At 42.7% G+C, this 24,905-nt stretch overlaps 1 protein-coding gene across 4 annotated transcripts in view; it reads right to left on the bottom strand.

Moving 5' to 3' along the window:
• GRM8 (glutamate metabotropic receptor 8) overlaps positions 1-24,905 on the bottom strand; it is a 556,320-nt gene that overhangs the window by 238,425 nt on the left and 292,990 nt on the right. For all 4 annotated transcript variants that reach the window (XM_083399543.1, XM_083399541.1, XM_083399542.1 and 1 more), the window contains exons 4-6: positions 21,761-21,896; positions 19,072-19,226; positions 16,439-16,576 (exon numbers count right to left, since the gene is read on the bottom strand). In XM_083399543.1, coding sequence (XP_083255669.1) covers positions 16,439-16,576; positions 19,072-19,226; positions 21,761-21,896 — 429 coding nt within the window. The remainder of the gene's footprint in view (positions 1-16,438; positions 16,577-19,071; positions 19,227-21,760; positions 21,897-24,905) is intronic.

Genomic DNA, 24,905 nt, shown 5'->3' with positions numbered 1-24,905 from the left:
CTTCAGTTTTGAGACCCTATTTGGGGATGCAATTTTTATTTCTTACATGCCCAGGAGATTACATTTAGAAGTTGCACCGAGCATTACCACAAAAAACCCTCTAATTGTTCAGATTGTTTTTATTCCTGTGTATTATGTGACAGTTCATTTTGTGGGCACCTGGTTATCCCATGTTGTTTTAAGTTGAAAGGGTTTTGGGGTTTTTTTTAACATTATCAGAGGCATATATTGTTTTTTCAGTGGAAATAGATTTCACTAAAATGTTTTTCACATATTACAGATATTGCATTAGTTGATAATATTTTACCCCAGTCTTTTTTCATCATGTCTACAGTTGTTTGGGATTGATTTCTCTCTTTCTTCCTCTCTTCCTTCCTTTCATTCTTTTGCTTTCTTTCATCTCCTTTGTTTTGTAATGTATCATATTGTATTTTGTATAGTCCAAGTTCCACCGCCCCTCTTTCCAAAGTGCTTGCTTTGTGAGTGAAATAGACTTGGAGTCCTGTAGTGATTTCATGCTCTTTATTGCAGCTTGTAAAACAGTGATTGAATTGCCCCCCAAACCTCAGGCTTTTATATACATTATTTACACAATGAGTCACGTCTCATTGGCTGATTCTGCTTTCCTCCTGGGGCCTGATTGGTCTTTTCCTGCAGGCCAATCAGTTGTTGCAGTCTATGATCCTACCAGCCTAATAGGCTGATTAACTTCCTCCTGGAGCCTGATTGGTCTTTTCCTGCAAGCCAATCAGTTGTTGCATTCTAGGATCCTACTTGCCTATTGATCAAAGCTTAGTACATAACAGTGAGGTATGGTGAGTACCCCTGCTACTGAGCTAAGGGCTCCTTCCAAACATCATGTGATGGCCTGGGTTTTGAACTCGGATGCTGAACCTGAGGAATCCCAGCCTGCACAGGATTCCCTGCCTCCAGAACCAGCTGAGCCGGGGCTGGGGCATGAGCCTGAAGGGACCTCACCTGTGCCGGATCCTCAGGTGCAGGCTCCAGCTGAGTCTGCTCTGGTTCCTGAGGTGAGGGAGGACCCACTGCCTGCAGGTGCTCCACTCTCAGCCCCGTCAGAGGAAGCTGAGGTTGCCTCTGGGTCCGGTAACCCTCCAGCCTCTCCTGAGCTGCAGAGGCTCAGGGCAGAGAGGCGGAGGGAACTAAGTTCCCACAGGAGGAGTGCTCGCCTCCAGGCCAGGAGAGGCGAGTCATCTGAGGATCAGGGCTGCTCTATGCCTCGGAGCAGATAAAAGCCAGTCAGCCCCAGTCCCAGGTTGCGGGAGCAATGTTGTTGGTTGCCAGTTCCCCAGTTCCTGCCTGAACCCTGTCGTGCTTTCCCGCCGGAGTTCCTGACCAGCCCTGCTTCCCTGCTTAGATGCCTGTTCCTGACTTCACCCGACTCCCTGCCCTGCACCCAGCTTCAGCTTTTACAGACTGCCTCCTTGTTGCCTCTTTGAGCACGGACTGGACTAGGACCTCGCCTCTCGGCTAACCCATGGGACCAGCACACCATGGGACCAGCACACATCACTTCACAAACACACCCAAGCTCCAGCCGATATACGACCGGATAATGAATGGGCATGCAAGTCTAACCTTTAGGGCCCTATCACATTCCAAGAGAACAATCTCCATTTGTGTGCAGGCAGGACATTCCAATGAACTGCACATCTTTCCATTTTGCCTTCTTAGATTTTTGCAAGCGGTGAATTTTTTGCCACAAGCCCTTTGGGATTTGGAAATCTTAATATGCTCTCTCCCCATCCCACCCTCTAAGCTTATATTATGGCATTTCCAGACACTACGGCTTTTGTGTTCTTCTTCTTCATGGCCATGTCAGAAATCAAGGGCAAAACCAAAACAAATACCGTATTTTTCGCTCTATAAGATGCACCAGACCACAAGACGCACCTAGTTTTTGGAGGAGGAAAACAAGAAAAAGAATATTCTGAATCTCAGAAGCCGGAACAGCAAGAGGGATCACTGTGCAGTGAAAGAAGAAATCCCTCTTGCTGTTCTGGCTTCTGTGATAGCTGTGCAGCCTGCATTCGCTCCATAAGACGCACACACATTTTCCCTTACTTTTTAGGAGGGAAAAAGTGAGTCTTATAGAGCAAAAAATACGGTAATTGGTAAAGGAGCCATTCTGAGGCATAGCTACCTTTTCTAAAGGAGTTTGTTTCTGACGCGCAGCATAAATTAATAATGCAGAGTTTTTAAAGAATAAAAGCTTTACTGAATTAAAATAAACTTCTTCATAAACAACATGGTTCCAAACAGTTTGACTGAGATTACATACTGCTCACAACTGAGGCAGTCTGACTCTGATTGACATCTTACAGAGAGCATAAAAGAGAAACTGGCTGCTAAGTCACATGTCAGAGTGGCTCAACACTTAGCAGTTAGGCCTGAATAACTTTAATAGGCCCAAATGTTTGTGCAGTCCAAGCACTTCCCGGCCTGCTTTGCTGCTTCTGCTCTCATGTGTCTTTGTCACATGACAGTTTCATGATGAGATATTATTGCCGTTGTCTTCTATTGGGGATGTGTTGCGATACTGCACCTCACAGAAAAGCATTCTGCTGTAGTAGCAGCTGCCAATCAGTATGCTTCACCACAGCCTTGTCACAGGTGCCTCAAAATGGAGGTTTATAGTTGCTCACTGAGCCATGGATCTTGCCTGTCGACCCTAGTCGACAGGAGAGAATGAACCATTAAATCGTCATATGTTGCATTTTATGTATACCATATGGACCTCCTTCAGCTAGATAGTTTCAATGTTTATAAATAATTGCTGAACAAAGGCACCCAAGGCTACAGAAAATGAAAAAACACACCATAAAATAATTCTGTTCCTCAAACACACATGCCCAAACCCATGACGCACAGAATCGAAACCAATTCTATAGGTAGTTAGCTGTGTATAACGGTCAAACACTGGTAGACATTTTAAATAAATTGCCCCCCGCCCCTGCATTTTTACCCAGATTCAGCATTAACAGAATTTGGTATGTCCAAAATTCACTTTAAGAACCATTACTGCAGATGAAATGTTTTAAATGTGTTGTAAAGTGCAGTATACAAATGTGGCACTAGATGGCGAAAGTGAGCTATGCAAAATTCAATGTCTTTTTTCAAAACTTTTTTTAAAAACATTCTCACAGCCTTTTTAATATGTGTGTGTAGATTCTGCCCCAGTCTCATTTTAATCTCATTTTAAGGGCTGTAGATCCATAGTAGAGCACATGCCTTGCATGTAGAAAGTTCCAGAGTCAATCCCCAGCAATCTCCAGGTTGAGCTAAGAAAGACTCCTAACTGAAATTCTGGCATAATAATATGGAGTTTAATAGGCTGATGATTTGACTAAGTCTATGGCAGATTCCGATATTCCTGTTCTGAAGTTTTACACATGGGGAAGCAAATGTGAGGAAGACATACAGGATTCAGGAGCATAGATTTAGTCACACTTATATGGAGAGCCTCTACAGATACACAAGGCACTGTGGGATGTAATCCACTGGGAGCAGTCAAGAACAACATTACGTGTTTTGCCAGAGTGGTCATGCAGGGGATGCTGGTCCAGTCAGTTGAACTTCCTGTTACACCTGGCTGGAGCATCCTTCCTTGCATATGACTGGTAGGCGGGCATGACCTTTCCAGACCTGGTAAAAGGCCAAGTCAAGCAGCCACCTCCCTCTCTTCGGTCCTCTTTTTTGTCCTGCGAACTTCCTGATTCACCCAGACTGTACTCCTGGCTGCCAACCATCAGTCTCCCCTGATTATCTCCCATATGGGGTAAACCTGTTTTTACAAGTTTATGACTTTAAACCTAAAGCCTGCCTTCAGGGATCACACTGTGCTCTGCCTGATCATGAGTAAAACTACTTTTTGTTACTTGTGAATAAGACTGTGGCGTCTTTACAGTGGTACCTCTAGTTAAGAATGTTCTGGAGGTTCGTTCTTAACCTGAAACTGTTCTTAACCTGAGGTACCACTTTAGCTAATGGGGCCTCCCGCTGCTGCCACACAATTTCTGTTCTCATCCTGAGGCAAAGTTCTTAACCTGAGGTACTATTTCTGCGTTAGCAGAGTTTGTAACCTGAAGCATCTGTAACCTGAAGTGTCTGTAACCCAAGGTACCTCCTTATTCTTTTAGGAGAGATCAAAGGGGTCTTCCCAGGAATAATAGAACATATCTCAATTTGGGCAAGCCAGATTGAATTGTTTACTATATGAAGAGGCTCACACGAGTCTGCAGCCAGCTTTCTGCTCTGTAAGAAGGGGAATGCACTCTGCTGTATAAAGAAACTTGCCAGCACAAATTAGGAAGGATATTAATAATCAATATATCCTCTCCTGCCACCTTCAACATTCTCACAGGCACCTCTCTGGAGATGTTCACTGTAAATGCACAAAAATAAGCAAGCCAGTTGCACAGCTCTAAGGGCTGTTTTACCTGGGTTCCCTCTTCAGGTGATAATGCTAAAGTGCTTTAGGAGGATGTAATGAAGCTCCAGCATCATAGTTACGTGGCAAATGCTCAGTGCCAGCGTATGATCCAAAAATAGTGTTGGACTTGAGCCTGAACCATTCTTCTCAGTCATGAACCCACGAGCAGAAGAACATCCCTCAATGCTGGTTTTTCTATCTGCAAAATAGCATACGTCGCTGGACTATTGTGAGTACGGCCACAGTGAGGCGGTTTGTATTCTAAAATGCGACGGAATTGGTAAGTTTCCCACGCCATGAGGAAAACAGCAGTAAATGTCAAGACACTGCAAGCTGAACAGCATTTGGATCACACGTCATATTGACAAATATGTCATATTGACAAATATAGACACGCACAAACATATACAACCGGAGAATAATAATAATAGAATCATAGAGCTGGAAGAGACCACAAGGATAATCTAGTCCAACCCTCTGCAATGCAGGAATCTTTCGGCCAATGTTGGGCTCAAACCCACAACCCTGAGATTAATAGTCTCATGCTCTACAGACTGAGCTATCCCAAGCTTTGTATTTGTATACTATTTGACTGCAGTAAAACCTCTAAATGGCTTACAAGAAAATACAAGAATAAGATGGAAGGGCTCACAGCATTAAGACTCCAACAGACCTTGTTTGACCATTAATTTTTCTGGAAAGTCCACCAAAGCTATAGGTATGGTTTCAGCACAGTAAGTCAGGTTGTGGCCTTCCCAGCTCCAGCCTTCTCAGACTAGGTTCTGACCTATTTTCCCTCCTATCTCTAGGAGGATGTGGCATCCATCCAGGTGATGCAGGTGGGGGGAAGCCTACTGAAAGCATCTCTAGCCAATTGTTTCCATGGCAACAAAGTCAACTCTTTAGATATGTAGAAAACAACAACAGTGCTTGACAAGCTGGCTAACAAAGAGACAGGCTTGACTTTTTCAGCAGTTATTTTTACTACAAACGCCAGTCTTAGAGATACAAAACCTACTGAAAGGGTCGCAAAGGCATCATCCGAAACAATCCCCTTCATTCCTTAAGAATAGATGGTAGATAAACAGATGGATATATATGTAGCTGAGCAATGCAGAATAAACCCTTGTATTCTTTAAGCTGAACAAGCAATTAAAAACCAGCAATGGCTTGGTCATCCATACAGTGAGGAAGTTTATCCTAAAGAGAACCACACAACCTTGAATGAACAAGTAGAAGCTTATGGAAACATGATTTATTCACATTTATATTGTATATGAAAAATGAGTGTGCCCCTTCCATATTGTGAAACAACAGCAGTTTGAGTGGAAGGATCAGATGGGTTTTTAACCATCTAGACTTGGAAACAACAACTGCAGTCACAAAACTCTACTAGCACCACTAACAGAGAAAGTACACATTTTTCATGCAGTGAACCAAATTGCTTTTTTGCTCAACACAAAACATCTGAGGTTCAAACAGCAGCAATTCTTGTTTCAGTGGCAGGATACATCTATTATACAGGTGTACCAAATAATGCCCCCTCCCACCCAAAAATATGATTTTGTTTACCTCCCGGGAATATCTCGTCACTAAAATAAATGACTATTGCAGGGAATAAATAAACCAATCTGTCTAATAACCATTAATGTGCCCTCCTGCCTTGACTAATATTGGAAGTGGGAAAGGTCACATCTATCAAGCATTAATGTTTAGGGTACTGAATCTGAACAAGATATCTTGAAACAGGCTGCAGTCCTGTACAAAGTTATTTAGAAGCAACTGCCTGTGGCTCAGTAGAAGTTATCAAATGCAAAGTTGCAGCCACAGAACAACTATATATTTTGGGAAGTTACCTGTTCTCTATGCATTTGGACACCTCTTCAAATATCATAACCACATTTTGTGTACATAATTGTTCCCAATATAAAATAGCAGGTTTTCATCTATGTTTGGTTATGATTGAAAACCATTTTGAATCATGATAGAAGGTTGGACTTTTCAAAGGTGTTCTGATCTTAATCAGATCTTAAGGAGAAGGTTTTGGTCTATGTTTAAGACACAATTTTGAATGAAGATAGTGGAATGAACTTTTCAAAACTCCAATAGTTTTAACCACTGATTTCAAAATTGCACTTTTTTTTCTTTTCTTTGTTTCCTAGCATTCCCGAGCAGTGCTGGGTAGGAGGCCGCTAATATTGTACAGTGGTACCTTGGGTTACAGACGCTTCAGGTTACAGATGCTTCAGGTTACAGACGCTTCAGGTTACAGACTCCGCTAACCCAGAAATAGTACCTCGGGTTAAGAACTTTGCTTCAGGATGAGAACAGAAATCGTGCAGCAGCGGCACGGCAGCAATGGGAGGCCCTATTAGCTGAAGTGGTACCTCAGGTTAAGAACAATTTCAGGTTAAGAACGGACCTCCAGAATGAATTAAGTTCTTAACCTGAGGTACCACTGTATAAAGGAGGGGGGTAAAAACAAGTACAGTGGTACCTCGGGTTAAGTACACCATGTTGGGGAAGGCTGGTATATAAGATATGATAGAGTTTAACCAACACTTCCTGTATGGGCCCTAGATAACTTCCACTTTTCTCTCAATAAATCTTACTACAATTATTTTCAATGCTGCTTTGTTTGTCCCTTGGCTGTGCTTGGACATGGGTCAGTTTCCTGTTGCTTAGAGAATGCTTGATTCTTATCCATTCCGCAGGGCAAAAAAAGGGGAAATATCTGAAGTTGTAAGGATATTGGGACCTAAACTTAAGGCTTTACAAACTCAGAATCCTTCCTACTGTCTCTTGGGAACTCAGCCAGCATGTAATCAGTTGTACTGAGAGATCTGCAGCATTTCTTTTTGTCAATTTTTAAAATAAATCTATAGCGTAATTAAATCAGCAGACACATCCCTAGCAAAATGTAAATATTATTAAGGACAGCCATGTTTTATTAAGGTCAGAGAAAATGATCTGCAATGAAACTCAAATCATCATTCCCTGTTGTTATTTTTTTGTCATTTTCTTGCCCTTAAATCAGCTTATTTGGGGGACACACTGACATCTTGCAAATCATATACAAATTTATAAAGTGGAGACTATAAAGTGGAAGCTGCTGGGATATATCTCTCATATTTATTGCATAATTGAATCTGTAACTTAAATGTGATGCGAGTAAAACTAGCTTTCTTTATAATAATGAAGTGGAACTGAAGAGACAAATCTGCCTTTTTCTAGGGCATATCATCCATACAGACAGCAGTGACAAATCTGGCTATATACATCATGGGTTTTTCAGAACATTTGACAAGAGTTAATTAATTAGTTTTATTCATAACTAATCAGTGATGTCACTGGAACCAAGTTTGTTTCATTAAGTTCCTTGTATATAGGAATAGGTTATATAGTGCATTCTGAGGATATACTGGCTCCATACAGATAGCTCAAAAACTATGGTTAAGGAAGCGTAAGTATAATATGGTGTGATGTCTGAGTTAATGATGTGTGAACTCCCTCCAATGGAATCTAATTTAGGCCACTAATTAAGAGCTTCTTCTGTAAATTATCAAAGTAAAGGTAGCTCTTTTTTTAGGGGGGGAAAGTTCTCAATTGGTTTACATGATTTTGGTGCCTGTTCATGTATCATATCCCAATGCCCTTACTGTTGGTTGGCTTCAAGGCAAGATGGCAATGCCAACAGGTCCAGTGGCAGTAGACAGGGAAAGCCTCACCCCCAAACTTTTGGGTGACTACCATCTTAGCGTAGGTGCATGTCCCACAGGTAGAAAGTGACAGACCCATTTTAACTTTTCCAAATGGTTAGGAAGGTTGGTTGAATAGGGCCTAATGCATATGATTTGGAACTGAGCTATAGTAAAGTAAAGGGACCCCTGACAATTAAGTCCAGTTGTGAACGACTCTGGGGTTGCGGAGCTCATCTCGCTTTACAGGCCGAGGGTTGTCCGCTTCCGCAGACAGTATGCACACTTTTACTTGGGGGGGGGGAGAGAGAGAGAGAGAGAGAGAGAGAGAGAAGAAGGAAACATTACTTGGTGGAAGAACTGCCTTGCAAAATTCAGAGAATTTTGAAAGATGGCTGTGTTTTGGTGTGTTGTTTCAGAAACTGTGAATTATGTAAAGGTAAAGGGACCCCTGACCATTAGGTCCAGTCGCCGACGACTGTGGGTTTGCGGCGCTCTTCTCACTTTACTGACCGAGGGAGCCAGCGTACAGCTTCCAGGTCATGTGGCCAGCATGACTAAGCCGCTTCTGGCGAAACCAGAGCACCGCACAGAAATGCCGTTTACCTTCCCGCCAGAGAGGTACCTGTTTATCTACTTGCACTGGAGTGCTTTCGAACTGCTAGGTTGGCAGGAGCTGGGACCGAACAACGGAAGCTCACCCCGTCATGGGGATTCAAACAATCAACCTTTCAATTGGCAAGCCCAAGCGGCACAGTGGTTTAACCAACAGCGCCACCCACGTCCCGTAGTAAAGTACCCATTGTTTATATCCCAAACCTGTGGCAAACTTGTTGCCAGGGACTGGTTGAATGAGATAGGATGGTAGATGTCTCCTGCCCAAGAACTGCCCAGGGAAGGCACAGAAGATGATGATTTAGATCCCGAATCCTGCTGCTAGGACACCGAAGAGCAGTCTGCAGAAACAATGAGCTAGGAAGCACTAGAACCAAGGTGTTTGAGCGATCAAGAGTGGTCAGGAGAAGGAGGGTCTTCCAGGACAGGGTTAGAGGCTGAGAGTCACAATGTGAGTGCAGACTCAGACAGAAAGGAGTCAGAGACTGGCCCTGCTACCACCAGGAGCACAGTCCCAGTGCTGCTGGCTTACCACCCCACCCCCCGACACCCCACTCGAAGACAGTCCTGCACATTGCTGAGCAACAGACCAGACAGGCCCAGAGGAGGAGCTCATCCCCTGGACGCAGACTTCATCTGCTTGGGAGGGATCCAGAATGAAGGCTAAAGGGAAAAGGACAGAGCTTCTGGTCAGTTTCAGCAATGTCTCAGACGGATTCTGAGCAGAGGACTTTGCAGTGTTGCTATTTTCTGTTAATAAAGAGCTAAATGCCTTCCATGTCTCCTGCAAGTGTGCCTGCCCTGTGGTTGATCTGGCTCACTTGACAGCTCCTTGACACCTGCGCTTGAGGTGTTGTATTTTCATACTGTGCTTGACAGACTGCTGTCCCCTGCCTTCACAACCACCCACAAAGACCCTAAGCATAGAAAATGTGCTTGCCAGGAAGACGACTTGGCCCCTGATCCCTATGGCTTTTGGCCTGGAGCAGCATCCAGACATCTGAACCTGGAACAGAATGCACAGACACAGGTTTCCCACCTCAGTATATTTAGACTTTACTCACAGTGCTCCAAACAACTTCAAAAGTAAGTGTCTTCTGCTTTTGTAAGTGAGCGTATAGATCTGGGGTTGATAGGATTCAAGCTGCAGCTTCTGTCAGAATAAGTGCATTACTGTTAAGCTGGGAAGATAAACTGCCTTCCTAACACCCATGAACTGGGGCATGACTCATCACATGGTGGTGGGGGAAAGCTACAAATCTAAAAGGGATGGGTCTGCTGACAGAATCAGAGGCTCAGTATCCCTGCGGTGAATACAAATAGAACAAATACAACATAGTTAATTGAAATGTTTTGCTTTCTTCTCATTGCATTTTTCTTATTAGAGGAAGCAACCAAAAGAAGAAGAAGAAGATGGGCGACATGGAAGTTGTGTTTTGTCTTAGCTTGAATGTCTACCTCATAGGAACCGAGTATGCTTTCCCAAAACAGAATTGTGGGTTTTTTCACCAAGATGGGAACAGAGGGCCTTCTTGGTAGTGGCGCCCACTCTGTGGAATGCCCTCCCATCAGATGTCAAGGAGATGAGTAACTACATAACCTTTAAAAGACATCTGAAAGCAGCCCTGTATAGAGAAGCTTTTTAACGTTTAATGCTTTATTATACGTTGCAAGTTGCCCAGGGTGGCTGGGGCAACCCAGTCAGATGGACAGGGTATAAATAATAAATTATTTCTTTCTTTCTTTCTTTATTTATTTATTTATTTATTATTATTATTTTATTATTAGTCAAAAAAGCTTTGCAGGCATCGGCGACTTGCATGTGATCATTTGCCTCCAAAGTGGTAGGTAGAACAGGAAGCAGAGTGTGAACCAACAGGTGATTAGCCCTGCTAATGCTTATAGTTTCCAACTTTATTTAAATTTATCTATTTAAATTCTTAAATTTAAAAAACCCAAGCCATCTTTAGGGGGGATACTCATGTGCTCCTGTCACCATTGGATAAGTTGTTTTTTTTGGGGGGGTGAGAGAATGAGTGGCTATTCAAAATAGGATGATCTAGTTACATTTATATATCACCACCTTCTAAAAATTCAGTACTATGACTATTTCCTTTGGCACAACCCCATGACATCCCCTCTGCATTATTTTAGTAGCAGCAGCAGCAGCTGTATTGATGGCTCTGTTGACACACAAGGAGTCTCCAAGCGACTTACCAAATTTAAAAACATAAAGCATGGCATAAAATAAAAAAGAACAATGTATTATAATAAAATCCACATTATATCCTATAAAATAAGCAGCAGCAAAAGCTCCAGCAGCAAAATGCACCATCAATAGACAGCAAAATCATCACAAAGGTATGGGGGGGGTGTGTCTTTACTTTCTTTGTCTGCCATGCCACCATCGTTTAAGCAACTATTCCGGTGTGAAATTAAATGCAGAAGAGACCATACATCACGTAAGTCATTTTGTAATGATAAGAGTGCTAGAGTTTTAACATAAGACCTGAATGGGGCTTATTACTTGTGATTTGGGTGCTATGCCTCTGCTAAAGCGTGTTCTCCTTCATGGAGAGCATGTGTTGCGGTGGGGGCCGCGAGGACACTCCAAAGTTGTGGGGCGGGCCAATTGACTGTTGGCCACTGATGTGATTGGGCTTCCCTTGTCGTTGGGAAGAAGTTAATGTTGCCATTTGTTGATTGACAGCCAGGCTTCCTCTTTTTGCCCATGCATCGGATTGCCCGTCCCTAGAATTAGGGTTGTTCGCTTGACCTTGCTATGCCTGTCATGGGGTCGTCTGCTCTTGGGTCAGGGGCCAGGTAGGAATTTTGTCCATCTGGCTGATTGGCTGGTGCCATTTGGTTTTTGCCTACTGCGTAGCAAATCATTACAACTTGTAAGGTTGCGGTTGGGCATTGGTTTATGGTTTGGTTGGTTGAGGGGCATGGATTGGCTGTGCCTGCCCCTCTAATGTTGCTGCTGCAAGGGATTCCGTTAAAGGAATCGGGGGCTAACTGTTGCTTGTCCACCCTGTCAAGGGGGCTCGGGCCACTGCAAGAGCTCCTGGCTGCATTTGGGGTGAGGGCAGGTTCCCTGCTCCGTAGCTAGCCCCAAGTGTATTCCCCTTTTCTGACTTTCGCAGGCTTGCGGAATGTCAGACTGTCCCCCACAGTGGGGGCAGCTAGTCGCAACCAATGCCTAAGCAACCACTCACATGTTTGTATTTTAATAAAGTTGTGGCCAAAATTATGCCAAAAACCTTAAACAAAAATTTTTGTGTGATGTGTGAGTTATTGGGGTGGCCCTGGGGACCTCGACACGCAATACATATCTGCTGCCTGCCTTGTAACTTCTCTTGCTGATGGACACACCAGTTTCTCCCTCTAATGCCTGCCCACCATCCCTTGGACTTAAGTGTCTACAACTTGCAAACCAGTCAAGATCTGGGTGCTTGGGGGAAAACGACGATCTAAACTATCACACAGTAAATGCATATGGCTCTTTTTCTACTATCGCCTCCTGAGATATGATCTGTGGTCTAAAAGGCAGAGTTAAGTGTTCTAGACCCCCCATATATTACTTAAGAAAATGCTTTGATGACAGTGAGTTGATTTAATGTTACATCCAGCAGTGTGGACCTCCTTGCTTTAGCTGAGTTTATCAAACACAAGTTATAAATATTCTGAGATGATGCCAAGATAAGAATAAGGCAGGGAAGATTAATTCAATCCATTACTGCCCTGAAACCCTTCAATGTCCAATGTAGCAAAAGCTGAGATAGCTAAACAGAGAAAACACAAAGAACATCTCCATTCAGTTACTGCTGGTAATTAGAAATTGTTTACAGCCCTCAGTCCAGTTTGCCGCTTTGCATGTAGAGAATGACGTTCGACGCAGAGCAAATTTGTACATATCTCAGAAAGTGTGGGGTTCATCCACATAATCTAGCCACACAAGATGGATCTCATAAATGTTGTGTACAGGTATATAGGGACGCAGGTGGTGCTGTGGTCTAAACCACTGAGCCTCTTGGGCTTCCCAACTGGAAGGTCTGCAGTTCAAATCCCCACGACGGAGTGAGCTCCCATTGCTCTGTCCCAGCTCCTGCTAACTTAGCAGTTCGAAAGCATACCAGTGCAAGTAGATAAATAGGTGCCGCTGTGGCAGGAAGGGAAACAGCGTTTCTGTGCGCTCTGGTTTCCATCATGTGCCAGAAGCAGTTTAGTCGTGCTGGTCACATGACCCAGAAAGCTATCTGTGGACAAACACCGGCTCCCTCAGCCTGAAAGCGAGATGTCAAAGAGAACAACAACTACCAGACTTTTAGAAGACATCTGAAGGCAGCCCTGTTTAGGGAAGCTTTTAATGTTTGATGCATTACTGTATTTTAATATTTCGTTGGAGGCCTCCCAGAGTGGCTGGGGAAGCCCAGCCAGATGGGCGGGGTATAAATAAATTATTATGATTATGATTATGATTATGATTAGCACTGCAAACCCATAGTCGCCTTTGACTGGACTTAACCGTCCAGGGGTCCTTTACCTTTTTTTCTTTTTTTATATAGGTACCTACCATACCTTGCGCTTTATGTGCGTCATACATCCATACCATGGAGTCACTCCACATGCTGAAAAATCTTCCTTACATTGCTTCTTGTAAGAAATATGCTAATATGCTCCTTAGAAGACGTCTTTAGTTCCCCCAGCAACAGCAAGGATATAGTCCCCCAGCATTCATTGCCACTTATCATAAGCAGCAGCAGCTAAGTGATGCTTTCACCTGTTCCCACATGCACTACTGTGTGGTATGGTATCAGGAGCACTAGTTTTCCTTACATGGAAAATTCTGACTCTTAGAACACTGCATGAACTTCTTCAGGGACAAGAGGGATACTGTGATGGCCTGGGAATTGGATTCAGAGGCTGAACCTGAGGAATCCCAGCCTGCACAGGATTCCCCGCCTCCAGAACCAGCTGAGCCCCACCTGTGCTGCATCCTCAGGTGCAGGCACCAGCTGAGTCTGCTCTGGCTCCTGAGGGGGTGGAGGACCCATTGCCTGCAGGTGCTCCACCCTCAGCCCCGTCAGAGGAAGCTGAGGTTGCCTCTGGGTCTGGTAACCCTCCAGCCTCTCCTGAGCTGAATGCAGAGGCTCAGGACAGAGAGGCGGAGGGAACTAAGTTCCCGCAGGAGGAATGCTCACCTCCAGGCCAGGAGAGGCAAGTCACCTGAGGATCAGGTCCGCCCTATGCCTTGGGGGAGATAAAATCCAGCCAGCCCCAGTCCCAAGTTGCGGGAGCAACATTGTTGGTTCCAGCCCGATCCCTGACCTGCTATCCTGTCGGAGCTTCTTACCTCACCTGATGCCCTGCCCTGCACCCAACTTTGACTTCTACAGACTGCCTTCATATTGCTCCATTGACCTCGGACTGAACTCGGACCTCGCCCTCTCGGTTAGCCCCCGGGACCAGCACAGATACAAAGTTTAAGCTCTCAAAACAGCCTGTAGACTAACTTTCATAACGTTGTATCCACAGTAAAGGACCAAGAAGGTGAGATTTTCAATTTGGGTGACTTTTCCATAGTTTTCCTGAGGATTCAGGCTCCCTGAGGGAATTATATTTTAGTGCCACTGAAGATAGCTTACACAATGTGGACAGAGAGAGGAAGGAGACATCTCTAGAATACAGGGCCATTTCTACATGCCTGTCAATATTCAGGGGAGAAGCTGAATACCAACCAGAAAGCTTTTAGCTGTAATCTAAAGTGGCTGAAACCACACAATCAAATTTGACCGGGAAGATGGTTTACCAACTTTGACCAAGATTCGAAATAAATGATATATCCAATTGGTGCCCTTGCATGAGTTCAGGGGCTTTTGATCCAGGGGAAATCCTTTCATTTCTATCAGATTTATGACCCTGCTATAAAGGTTCAAAAGTGTGGGTATATATTGATATGTTAATATGATTGGATTCAAAGTAAGAAAACCATTTTTTAAAAAACCATGTTTTATGACACAAACTCTCATCGAAGCTTATTCGAATGTTAGGAACCATTTGCAGGTGACTGATCAGTGCATGGATAGTTCGTTCTAATTCTTAAACCTCAAAAAAAAAAATCCCTAAGAGGGGAACCCAAAACAGATAATTGAACTAAGCAGTTCCTATCCATCAAATATAGATTTTATATCTATTATAAGGCACCATAAATGTCTCTCAGTGAAACAAATATTATGGCTTGTTCAAGACCTGCACAAATTAGGCAAATCTGAACTTGCTTTAGATGGCTCATGGAATCTCTTCTCCATCTCTATTTTTAACGCTGCAGTTAGTCATTATAGGCATTTAAAGGCTGATTAGGTTTGCAGAATAGTTAAAACAAAATGCTAACCATACAGAAAGATAAAGCTGCTTCCCTCTCAGTAAAAGGATATGCATGAAGGAATAATTTTAATTAACATTTTGGGTGATGTTTCAATGAGAGCATCTCTGTGCTCCAAAATTTAAACCAAAGCGTAAAGTAAGTCATTCGGGTCAGCGTTAGGTGAGTAACTCAGACTTGATCTTAATGGAGTTGAACCTTCTGTACCACCTACACAATCTGGTTCAAATTTTTCACAAAAGGAAATCATATATTATGCTTGAGACAATGAAGTGTGACTGATATGCATACAACTGATTAGCTAGAAGCAAACCAATATTTAGCTTAGTCCTCAAATGTACATAATTCTAAATGAAAGCATACATTCCAGTTAGCTCTTCTGCTAGTCTCTCACTTTACATCTTCCGCTGAAAATATGTATAGTTCTCCAGTATTTTATCTACTGAAAATGTACTCCAACACATTACAGTTTACTAAGATTGGCAAGTGATTAAGTTTTTATCGATTAGCCACATACTTCTTAAGCTATTAATCAATAAATTGACAATATAAATATGCATATTACCATTTATCACTTAGTTCTAGAAAGTCAAAGCATCTTCGATATTTTCTATTTCACTCCATATCACAGCAACAAAACAAAATAACTTCAACACTATCAATAATTAAACTTGGAAACCCATTAATCATCAAGGAAAAACTTGATTGATTAAACTTCCAGTTAAAGCAATTTAATCTCACATATGAATCCTGCATATCAGTACATTCCTTATATATATATTAAATCCTAGACACTAAATTTTATTTATATTGACAGATATTTCACTGCAGAATTTCCCAAAAGGAAATGCCCAAAAAGAAAAGTGGCAGTATACCTTTGGCCATAGGTTGTACTTAATCATCACAGGAAAAAGATTTGACGGAAATGTTAGTAAAATATTTCACTCACATATTTTGGTTGACCACAATCACATCCAATCCATCTACCCTATATAACTAATTAGGAAAAATATATAACCAACCACAGGCAACAGTTTGAGATTGAGCTCTACTGGAAATGAACTCCAAGAGTTCATGATGAAATCAGTCACAAATTGCTTCTATAAATCTAAAAATTAGCAGTCAATGGATCTTTTAAAAAAACTTGCCAATATATGAGTGAGATTGCATGATTCAGGTTAAGAATAGGTGTGTTCTGACCTGGGGAACTATTCAACTGCTCAACAAATTTCAATTTCTTAACAAAGTCCTCTCAAGAGAGGCAGCAACGACTATTCATAAATTTACCTGTGCATTTCTTTATATTGCTGTTCCTCTTTCCATGAGAACCCAACTTGCATCCAAAGTTTTCTTCCCAGAATTCTGCAAACCACACATTCCTTCTGTTATTTGCTAGAGTTCGGCTTCTAAAATATCTGTCGAAACCTATGATGAAAAAACAAACACATACAAAAACAGGCATTAAAATTACATTTTACTATGCAAAGTGAAATGCTTGCTTTGAATTGTATACACACATATGTATATCACATAAAATATTTTAATAAATACCTAAATCGCTTTTTAAAAAACTATTGTATGTCAGGCAAAGAAAATCCTATGCAGTGGTACCTTGGTTCTCAAATGGCTTGGTACTCAAACACTTTAGTTCTCAAACACTGAAAACCCAGAAGTAAGTGTTCTGGTTTTGGAACATTTTTCAGAAAGCAGAATGTCCGATGTGGTTGTCAGGTATTGTTTCCAGGGCACCTGCACCAATCAGAAGCTATACCTTGGTTTTCGAAAATTTCGGAAGTCAAATGGACTTCTAGAATGGATTAAGTTTGGCACTTTTGTTTTTACTATTTATTTTGCGTTTTTGTTTTTGTGGCTTTTTCAGTTAATTTGTTTTTGTGACTGTGTGGAACCCAGTTCAGCTACTGATTGATTGTGTGACTGCAGAAATGGATAAAAGCGCCCCATCCAAACAATGACTATCATCAGTGCAGATAAGAAAAAGAAATATTTTTATTTTTTATCATCTACAATACTGTCTTATTTATTTTATAGTACAGTACATTGATTCTTGCTTTCCTTTTATGTATCAATGGTCTTGTTAGATAGTAAAATTGATGTTAAATTGCTGTTTTAGGGGTTGCTTTTAAAAGTCTGGAATGGATTAATCCTTTTTGCATTACTTTCTATGGGAAAGCAAGCCTTGGTTTTGGAACGGTTTGGTTTTGGAACGGACTTCTGGAACAGATTAAGTTTGAGAACCAAGGTACCACTGTACATGTTTTTTCAGAAGTAATTCCCACTGAGTAAAATGAGTCTTACTCCTTAAGTAAGTATGCTCAGGATTCTAACCTAAAGTGTACATTGGTGATGATCAGAGAAACCTAAGTTGCATTTAGCTTCCTTGGTGCATATTCATGTAGCACATGAACGTAAGTATTATAAATAATATTTTTTTAATATTTACCATTATCATCATTGTTATTATGATTAAGAATAATTTTTTTAAAAAAAACCAGCATCCCTGATCTGGGGAACATTCATAAGTTGTTCCACCTTAATGCCTTTCAGGAAGGGTTACTGACCAAATTAACAAATGCCCCCTTTTTTGGACAAGGTTCTTAAGAGGGTGGTAGTTGTTGACTTCCATGCATTCTCGGAGAATACACGTTACCTAGATCTATTTAAATCTAGCTCCAGGCTTGGTTTTTGCATTGAGGCAATCTTGGTCAACCTGATGGATGATCTCTGTTGGAAGAAGAACTGGGAGAGTGCAACCTTCTTGATTCCGCTTGATCTCTCATTGGCTTTTCATACCCTCCACCATGTTGTCCTCCTGGACTGACTTTGGGAGTTGGGGACATGGGAGTATGGTAGCTTCATACCTACCTCCAAGGCCAGTTCTATAAAAAGCATTAGGGCACTTCTGCTCAGCCTATGGCAGGTCAATGGGGGTTTGGAGTATGGTATAATTGATTTGCTGATGACACCAAAGCTCTATTTCTCCCTATCATTGTAATCAGGTGAGGGGATACAGATGCTGAAAGCAGTAATAGACTGGAGCCAATAAACTGGCTGGAGTGATGGGAACTGCACTTCACCAACATCTAGAGAGCCACATATTAGCCACTCCTGATGCAAACTGACTAACAAGGTCTCACCAGAGACCCTTTCCATCACATGCAACACAATCCCTTTTCTTAACTAGACGTGCCCAAGATTAAACGTGGCATCTTTTACAACAAAAGCATTTATTCTGTGACAGCACTTTGATCTGTCCCCATATGAAATCCATTTGAAGAGCTTCAGCCCATGTGGCTACCCTACGGAAAATGTCCTTGTCTACTCTAAAGGTATTAAAAGACATGTTCTTTGCAACTCTTGCTTTTAGATAGGTTACAGGACTTCTGCCCATTATAGCACCGTTTTAGAATCTGCAAATAAATAGGATGGTATAGTCTGCTTCCCGGCCATAAGCAACAGGCTCATCAGATAACACAAGGAAATTGGCCTGGAGGGTGGTGAAAGAGCACAAAAAGAGTTACGGCTGACATTGCAAGAAGGCGATGTGAATGGTGGGGGGAAAACTGGGCATATATCACACACAGCCTATGGGAAACAAAATTTACAAATACAGCTAGTTGTAGAAAGAAATTTCTTTGTATTTTGCAGAGGTTGCATTGGAAGTGCAATGAAATCTACATTGACTGATCCACACTACTGGTCTGAAAAACTATTTGGCTCAGTAATTATACATAAGGGAACCAAGGGATAATGCCGCTGAAGGAAAAACAGTGCACAAGTAAGTAAAAGTCTCCTTCAGTATACCATAAAGGAGTTTTAACTCCCTGCTGCACTGAGCTCAAGGAGATCTCTAAATTGTCTTTTAGGGACTCCATAGACCAGAGTTGATGGGATTGTCTTACCATCGATGGAAGCTCTTTTGGGCAAAATGGTGACTGCGCCTTCTGCAATCTCCTCTTGCTGGTAGACAGGTGCAATCTTAGATCCCCAACTGTCTGAGCCGATCCAAAGAAAATGTCCAGTTTGATTGGTTTTCTTTGCTGCTTCTAATATTCTCCTGCAAGTAAGTAAACAGAAGAAGTCATTCTTTTAAAATTGACACTGAAAATGGTTACACATAAGGCAATTGCAAAAGTGGTTGCTTTTATCCTGTTTATCAAGCATTCTTTCTGATAGAACCAAGTATTCCCCCTGAAAATTTAATCCTGTACATGGTAAAATTTGCCTTTAACCTTGCTTTCATGCTTCTTCAATATTCTTTTCTTTTTCACAACCCCAGGTTACTTGAGGTGCCAAGCTCAGATCAGAGACAAAACTCTTAAGGCTCATATAAGCCTACTTTAAATGAGAGTTGAGTTTTCAAAATCTCCAAATGCTTCTCTGGCTTGGATAAAAATCTGAGCCACAGTAGAATTCATGGCTTCCACCCTGTTTACTCCTGTGAACCCTTGCTGTCACCCCAAAGCAATCCCTGCAATCCTTACCCCCAAAATATGTTCATCCTTTGCTTTACTCAATTGTCAAGAAATGGTGGAGCAACAGTGCTAGGAGCAGAAGTAGAAGAACTAGGTAGGGGAGACAATGTTGCTCCTGCAGTTTGGTGGGGATGTGTTTTCTTCCAGCCCTTCTGAGAGAAAGAGCCATGAGATCACTGCTGCTCCAGTAAGGAGGTGGGAAGGGAGTTGGTCACATGCCCACAATTGGCCTATAGAATGATGTTTGAGAGTGAGTAGTTAAGGAGGTGCCTCTCCAGACCTTACTCCAGGCAAACCGCGGTCTTCCAGATGTTTTGGGAGTTCCCATTATCCCTGACCACTGGCCCTGTTAGCTAGGGATGATGGGAGTTGTAGTCCCAAAACATCTGGAGGGCTGAGTTTGCCTATGCCTGCCTTACTCTCTCCAGATTTGAAGTGCCCCTCTCCCTTTATGCAGGTTGAGATATAGGCTAGCTGCTAGTTTCACAGGGTTGAGTGAGAAATTTTGGGTGGCCACTCATCTTTAAAATCTCTCCCTTTTTAACTTACTCCAACCTGTTGGGAATATTTAATTGGCATTTGCAGAGAGGCGTGACTTTGCTTGCCAATTTGGTATTGAGTTTGGGCAGGTGAGGAAGCAGGAGGAGAAAAAAATCTCTAGGTTGACTGAGGCAATATTGGGTTGGAGTGGCGCTGTGGTCTAAACCACTGAGCCTCTTGGGCTTGCCGATCAGAAGGTTGGCGGTTTGAATCCCCACGACAAAGTGAGCTCCCATTGCTCTATCCCAGCTCCTGCCAACCTAGCAGTTCGGAAGCATGCCAGTGCAAGTAGATAAATAGGTACCGCTGTGGCAGGAAAGTAAACGGCATTTTCCTGTGCTCTGGTTTCCATCAGTGTTCCATTGCGCAAGAAGCTGTTTAGTCATGCTGGCCACATGACCTGGAACACTGTCTGTGGACAAATGCTGGCTCCCACAGCCTGAAATCGAGATGAGCCCTGCAACCCCTTAGTCGCCTTTAACTGGATGTAACCAGTGTACACTGAAGAACAAGGCCTGGGTATGCATGTGGGGACCAAATGAAGGTTTATCTGACAATGAAGGTTTCTTTCTTTCTGGATCCTTAGCTGAGAAGCCACATCTTAAGGCTGTAGCACACGCCATGGATCTGGTATGTGTGGAAGAGAGTGATTTCCCTATAAGAGTCTGACAAAGCTATCGCCTGCCTGCCCATTGAAATACAATTTGTTGGATTGGATCAATTTGGTCCATTTGACCAGCAGGCCCCCCATTTCATGATATTTAAATCAAGAAAACCCATGCCATCTCTTGAATTTTCTTTCAGCCTGGGGTGGGGAGAATGAAGGTTCCCCCCTTCCATCCATCTTTCTGTGTCACCCTGATGTGATAGTTGGTTTCCAGAAGAGCTCTTCCATGCTCCCATGGGCTTTTTGACCATTATCCACCATGTCACAGAGACAAAGAGAAAGGGAGGAAAGAGGCACACATGTCTTCCTCCTCCTCAAGCTCTGCTGCCGCTGTTCACATCGCTTTCACCCCTGCTTGAATGCAAGCCAAGTGAATGCAAAGTATTTGGATAGCTGGAGATTGGTGGGGGTGATTTTAGGAAATAGCAAGATCATGGGTCCATTTTTTCCAAGTTATTAAACTGGCTCAGAAACCTGATCCATGTTTTTTCTGATTTTGCTACCCTCCAAAAACACACAAACACACTTGACTAATGTCCACGTTAATAAAAGGAAAGCTCATCTAATTCTATATCTGAAGAAGTGTGCATGCACATGAAAGCTTATACCCAGAACAAACTTAGTTGGCCTCTAAGGTTCTACTGGACAATTTTACTTTTATATTCTATATGATAGGAACTACCAATTTGTCATTCTTGTCAACCTGAAGTTGTTAGTAACGCAGGAGTCCACTATGCGCCATAAAATTGCAACATCCCTCTCCCCACAGATCTCAAGATTGCAAGCATATCTGTCTTGATGTCAGGCCTAAAGGCATTTAAGGCAAGCAGCATGTGTGACTAAAAATATGACTTTCAGCAGCAAGTTGCCCATCCCGTGCAAGACAGAACTAGAGAAAGAAGTAAGCACCTGATATCATCTTCATTTGCAAACATGATCACCGCACGAGCATTTGGAGTCTCCATCAAGCGTTTGATGATCTTGTCAAATTCTCCTGGTCTTGGCTCACGGGGGATTTTTAGAGACTGAGCAATGCAGACACCACCTAGGCAGGGAGGGGGGGAAATAAAAAAAAAGCAAGCTGATTGGTGACAAGCTTGAAAATATTGTTAGCATATGATCACCATATTCCATGCACAACAGAAACAGCATAGTAGTTTCATAGGAAACTGCCAAGCCAAACTCACTTTGGAAGTGCAATCTTTCAGTTGCAATACGCCCACTGCCGTCCAACAAAACTGTAAAGGTAAGGGGGCCCTGACCATTAGGTCCAGTCGTGACTGACTCTGGGGTTGCGGCGCTCATCTCGCTTTATTGGCCAAGGGAGCCGGCGTACAGCTTCCGGGTCATGTGGCCAGCATGACTAAGCCGCTTCTGGCGAACCAGAGCAGCGCACGGAAATGCCATTTACTTTCCTTACCTATTTATCTACTTGCACTCTGATGTGCTTTTGAACTGGTAGGTGGGCAGGAGCAGGGACTGAGCAACGGGAACTCACCCCATTGCAGGGACTCGAACTGTTGTCCTTCTGATCAGCAAGTCCTAGGCTCTGTGGTTTAACCCACAGAGCCACCTGCGTCCCATAACAAAACTGTAGATGGCTGTCAAATGCTCCAAATCCATTCTCCCTCCCCCTGCCCTTTTATCACAGACTCCCATCAATGACAGAAAAATACCATTTGTTTAGCAGGTTCAGCATCTCCCTTGAACACTGTGACTAAGCATGATGGTAAGAATGCAGTTCACTCAAAATATTGTGGTGGGTACAGTGAAAGTGTATTCTTCTCTTGGGAACCACAGCCGTATCTATTCCAGTTGCTAACCACAGCAGTTTAATTAAGTTGCCTTCGTTATTTAAACATCTAATTAAAGCAGTGTTGGGTCATCAGTAAAACTCCCATGTTACTCACAGGTGAACCAGCAAAAGCCCAATGAGCAGAAGTATATTATACGCATACACACATTTTCCTTACAAAATCTGGTTGTGCCTATTAGGAAAGCTGTATGCCCTCTATCAGGGACACGCTGTGGGTTAAACCACAGACCCTAGGGCTTGCCGATCAGAAGGTCGGTGGTTCGAATCCCCGCGAAGGGGTGAGCTCCCGTCACTTGGTCCCTGCTCCTGCCAACCTAGCAGTTCGAAAGCACGTCAGAGTGCAAGTAGATAAATAGGTACCACTCCGGCGGGAAGGTAAACAGCATTTCTGTGCGCTGCTCTGGTTTGCCAGAAGCAGCTTAGTCATGCTAGCCACATGACCCGGAAGCTGTCTGCAGACAAATGCCGGCTCCCTCGGCCAGTAAAGCGAGATGAGCACCGCAACCCCAGAGTTGGCCACGACTGGACCTAATGGTCAGGGGTCCTTTACCTTTATGCCCTCTATCAAATGTAATACTTAGGGTTAATGGAATGCCATTTAACTTATTGAAAAGGTGGTACTTCAAGACTATGCCTTGTGAGGTTGTGGCAAGTTTGTCTTCTTTCTTTCTTTTTTCCAGCCCTGAAATGGGCAGAATACAGGGTTTATGAGAATACCCTTTAATCCTCTAGTTTAGGAATATTTTTAATTGCCTTCCAATACTGTGATTGTGCAGTCTTGCAGTCTTTTGATTGCTGATTGATCTGTGGCATTTTATTGTGATCTATTTTTATGTTTTGTTTTAAAAAGTTGACTATTGGGATCTTTGGACTGAAATGCAATGCATAGCTAAACTGTAGCAGTAGTAATAAAAAATAAATATAGTTATTAATGGTGTTTTAAGCTACCATGTACTTTGTCAGATACCCGCAGTCTTTGTCCATATAACCCAACATGCTCTGAAGAAACTTTTATTACATTTGAAATGGTGAGGTCACTATATTTCATGTTGTGGGGGTGGGTACCCAAGCACAAGGGAGATTCAGGGTTGCCAGAACTTCATCCTTATTCAACAGCTAGTAAGCAGGTGGCGCTGTGGGTTAAACCACAGAGCCTAGGACTTGCCGATCAGAAGGTCGGCGGTTCGAATCCCTGTGGCAGGGTGAGCTCCCGTTGCTCGGTCCCTGCTCCTGCCAACCTAGCAGTTCGAAAGCACGTCAAAGTGCAAGCAGATAAATAGGTTCCAGTCCGGCGGGAAGGTAAACGGTGTTTCTGTGCGCTGCTCTGGTTCGCCAGAAGTGGCTTAGTCATGCTGGCCACATGACCTGGAAGCTATACGCTGGCTCCCTTGGCCAATAAAGCGAGATGAGCGCCGCAACCCCAGAGTCAGCCACGACTGGACCTAATGGTCAGGGGTCCCTTTACCTTTACCTTAAGTGTACAGTGGCAGTACATTTCATAGTAGGGTTATTCAGAAAGGGACTGACAGTAACATTGGCATTTATTTATTTATTTATTTATTTATTTATTTAAACCCTCTATAGAAAGCAGTGCCAGATTTATGTATAAGCTAAGCAAGCTATAGCTTAGGGCCCCATTCTCTTGGGGCCCCCCAAAAAATGTAAAGAAAAAAACTGGATGTACATTTCCAAAAAATAAGATAAAAAACAAATAAAATCAAACCTACATACAGCAACAGTGTTTTGTGTTGTGTAGGCTCCTATGATGTAAAGAAATGGGCCACGCCTGATGGACTCCTCCCTAAATTATTACTGGTTTGCTCATTTCTATATCAATTAGTTTGATAAAATACATGTTTTGTTATCTGCAAATGGTTTTAGATACCTATTAGGTCCATAAATTACCATATAGCATATATTCGACACAAAAAACAGCAACAATTTGTTGTTGACAAAGGACAGCTGGACATATGAAGGGCCCCATTACCTTCAGTAGCTTAGGGCTTCATCAAACCTAAATCTGGCCCTGATAGAAAGTGATGGTGCAACTGCAGTCAGAATACTGTTGACAGATAGAGTGCCCCATCTCAACAAGATATCTTGACATAGCTTCCATATACAGTAAGAGGAAAGCAATATGTAGCAACAAATACGGGACAGAGAAAATGAAGTACCGTATCTCTCCACACATAAATAACTCAGCCTTTGCTCCCCAAAGACGTGATGATAGTCAAATTT

This window comes from Podarcis tiliguerta, assembly GCF_965153285.1.
Source record: "Podarcis tiliguerta genome assembly, chromosome: 10".
Taxonomy (NCBI): domain Eukaryota; kingdom Metazoa; phylum Chordata; class Lepidosauria; order Squamata; family Lacertidae; genus Podarcis; species Podarcis tiliguerta.
The sequence above is the reverse complement of the archived record's forward strand: the minus strand, read 5'-3'. Positions and strand labels throughout refer to the sequence as shown.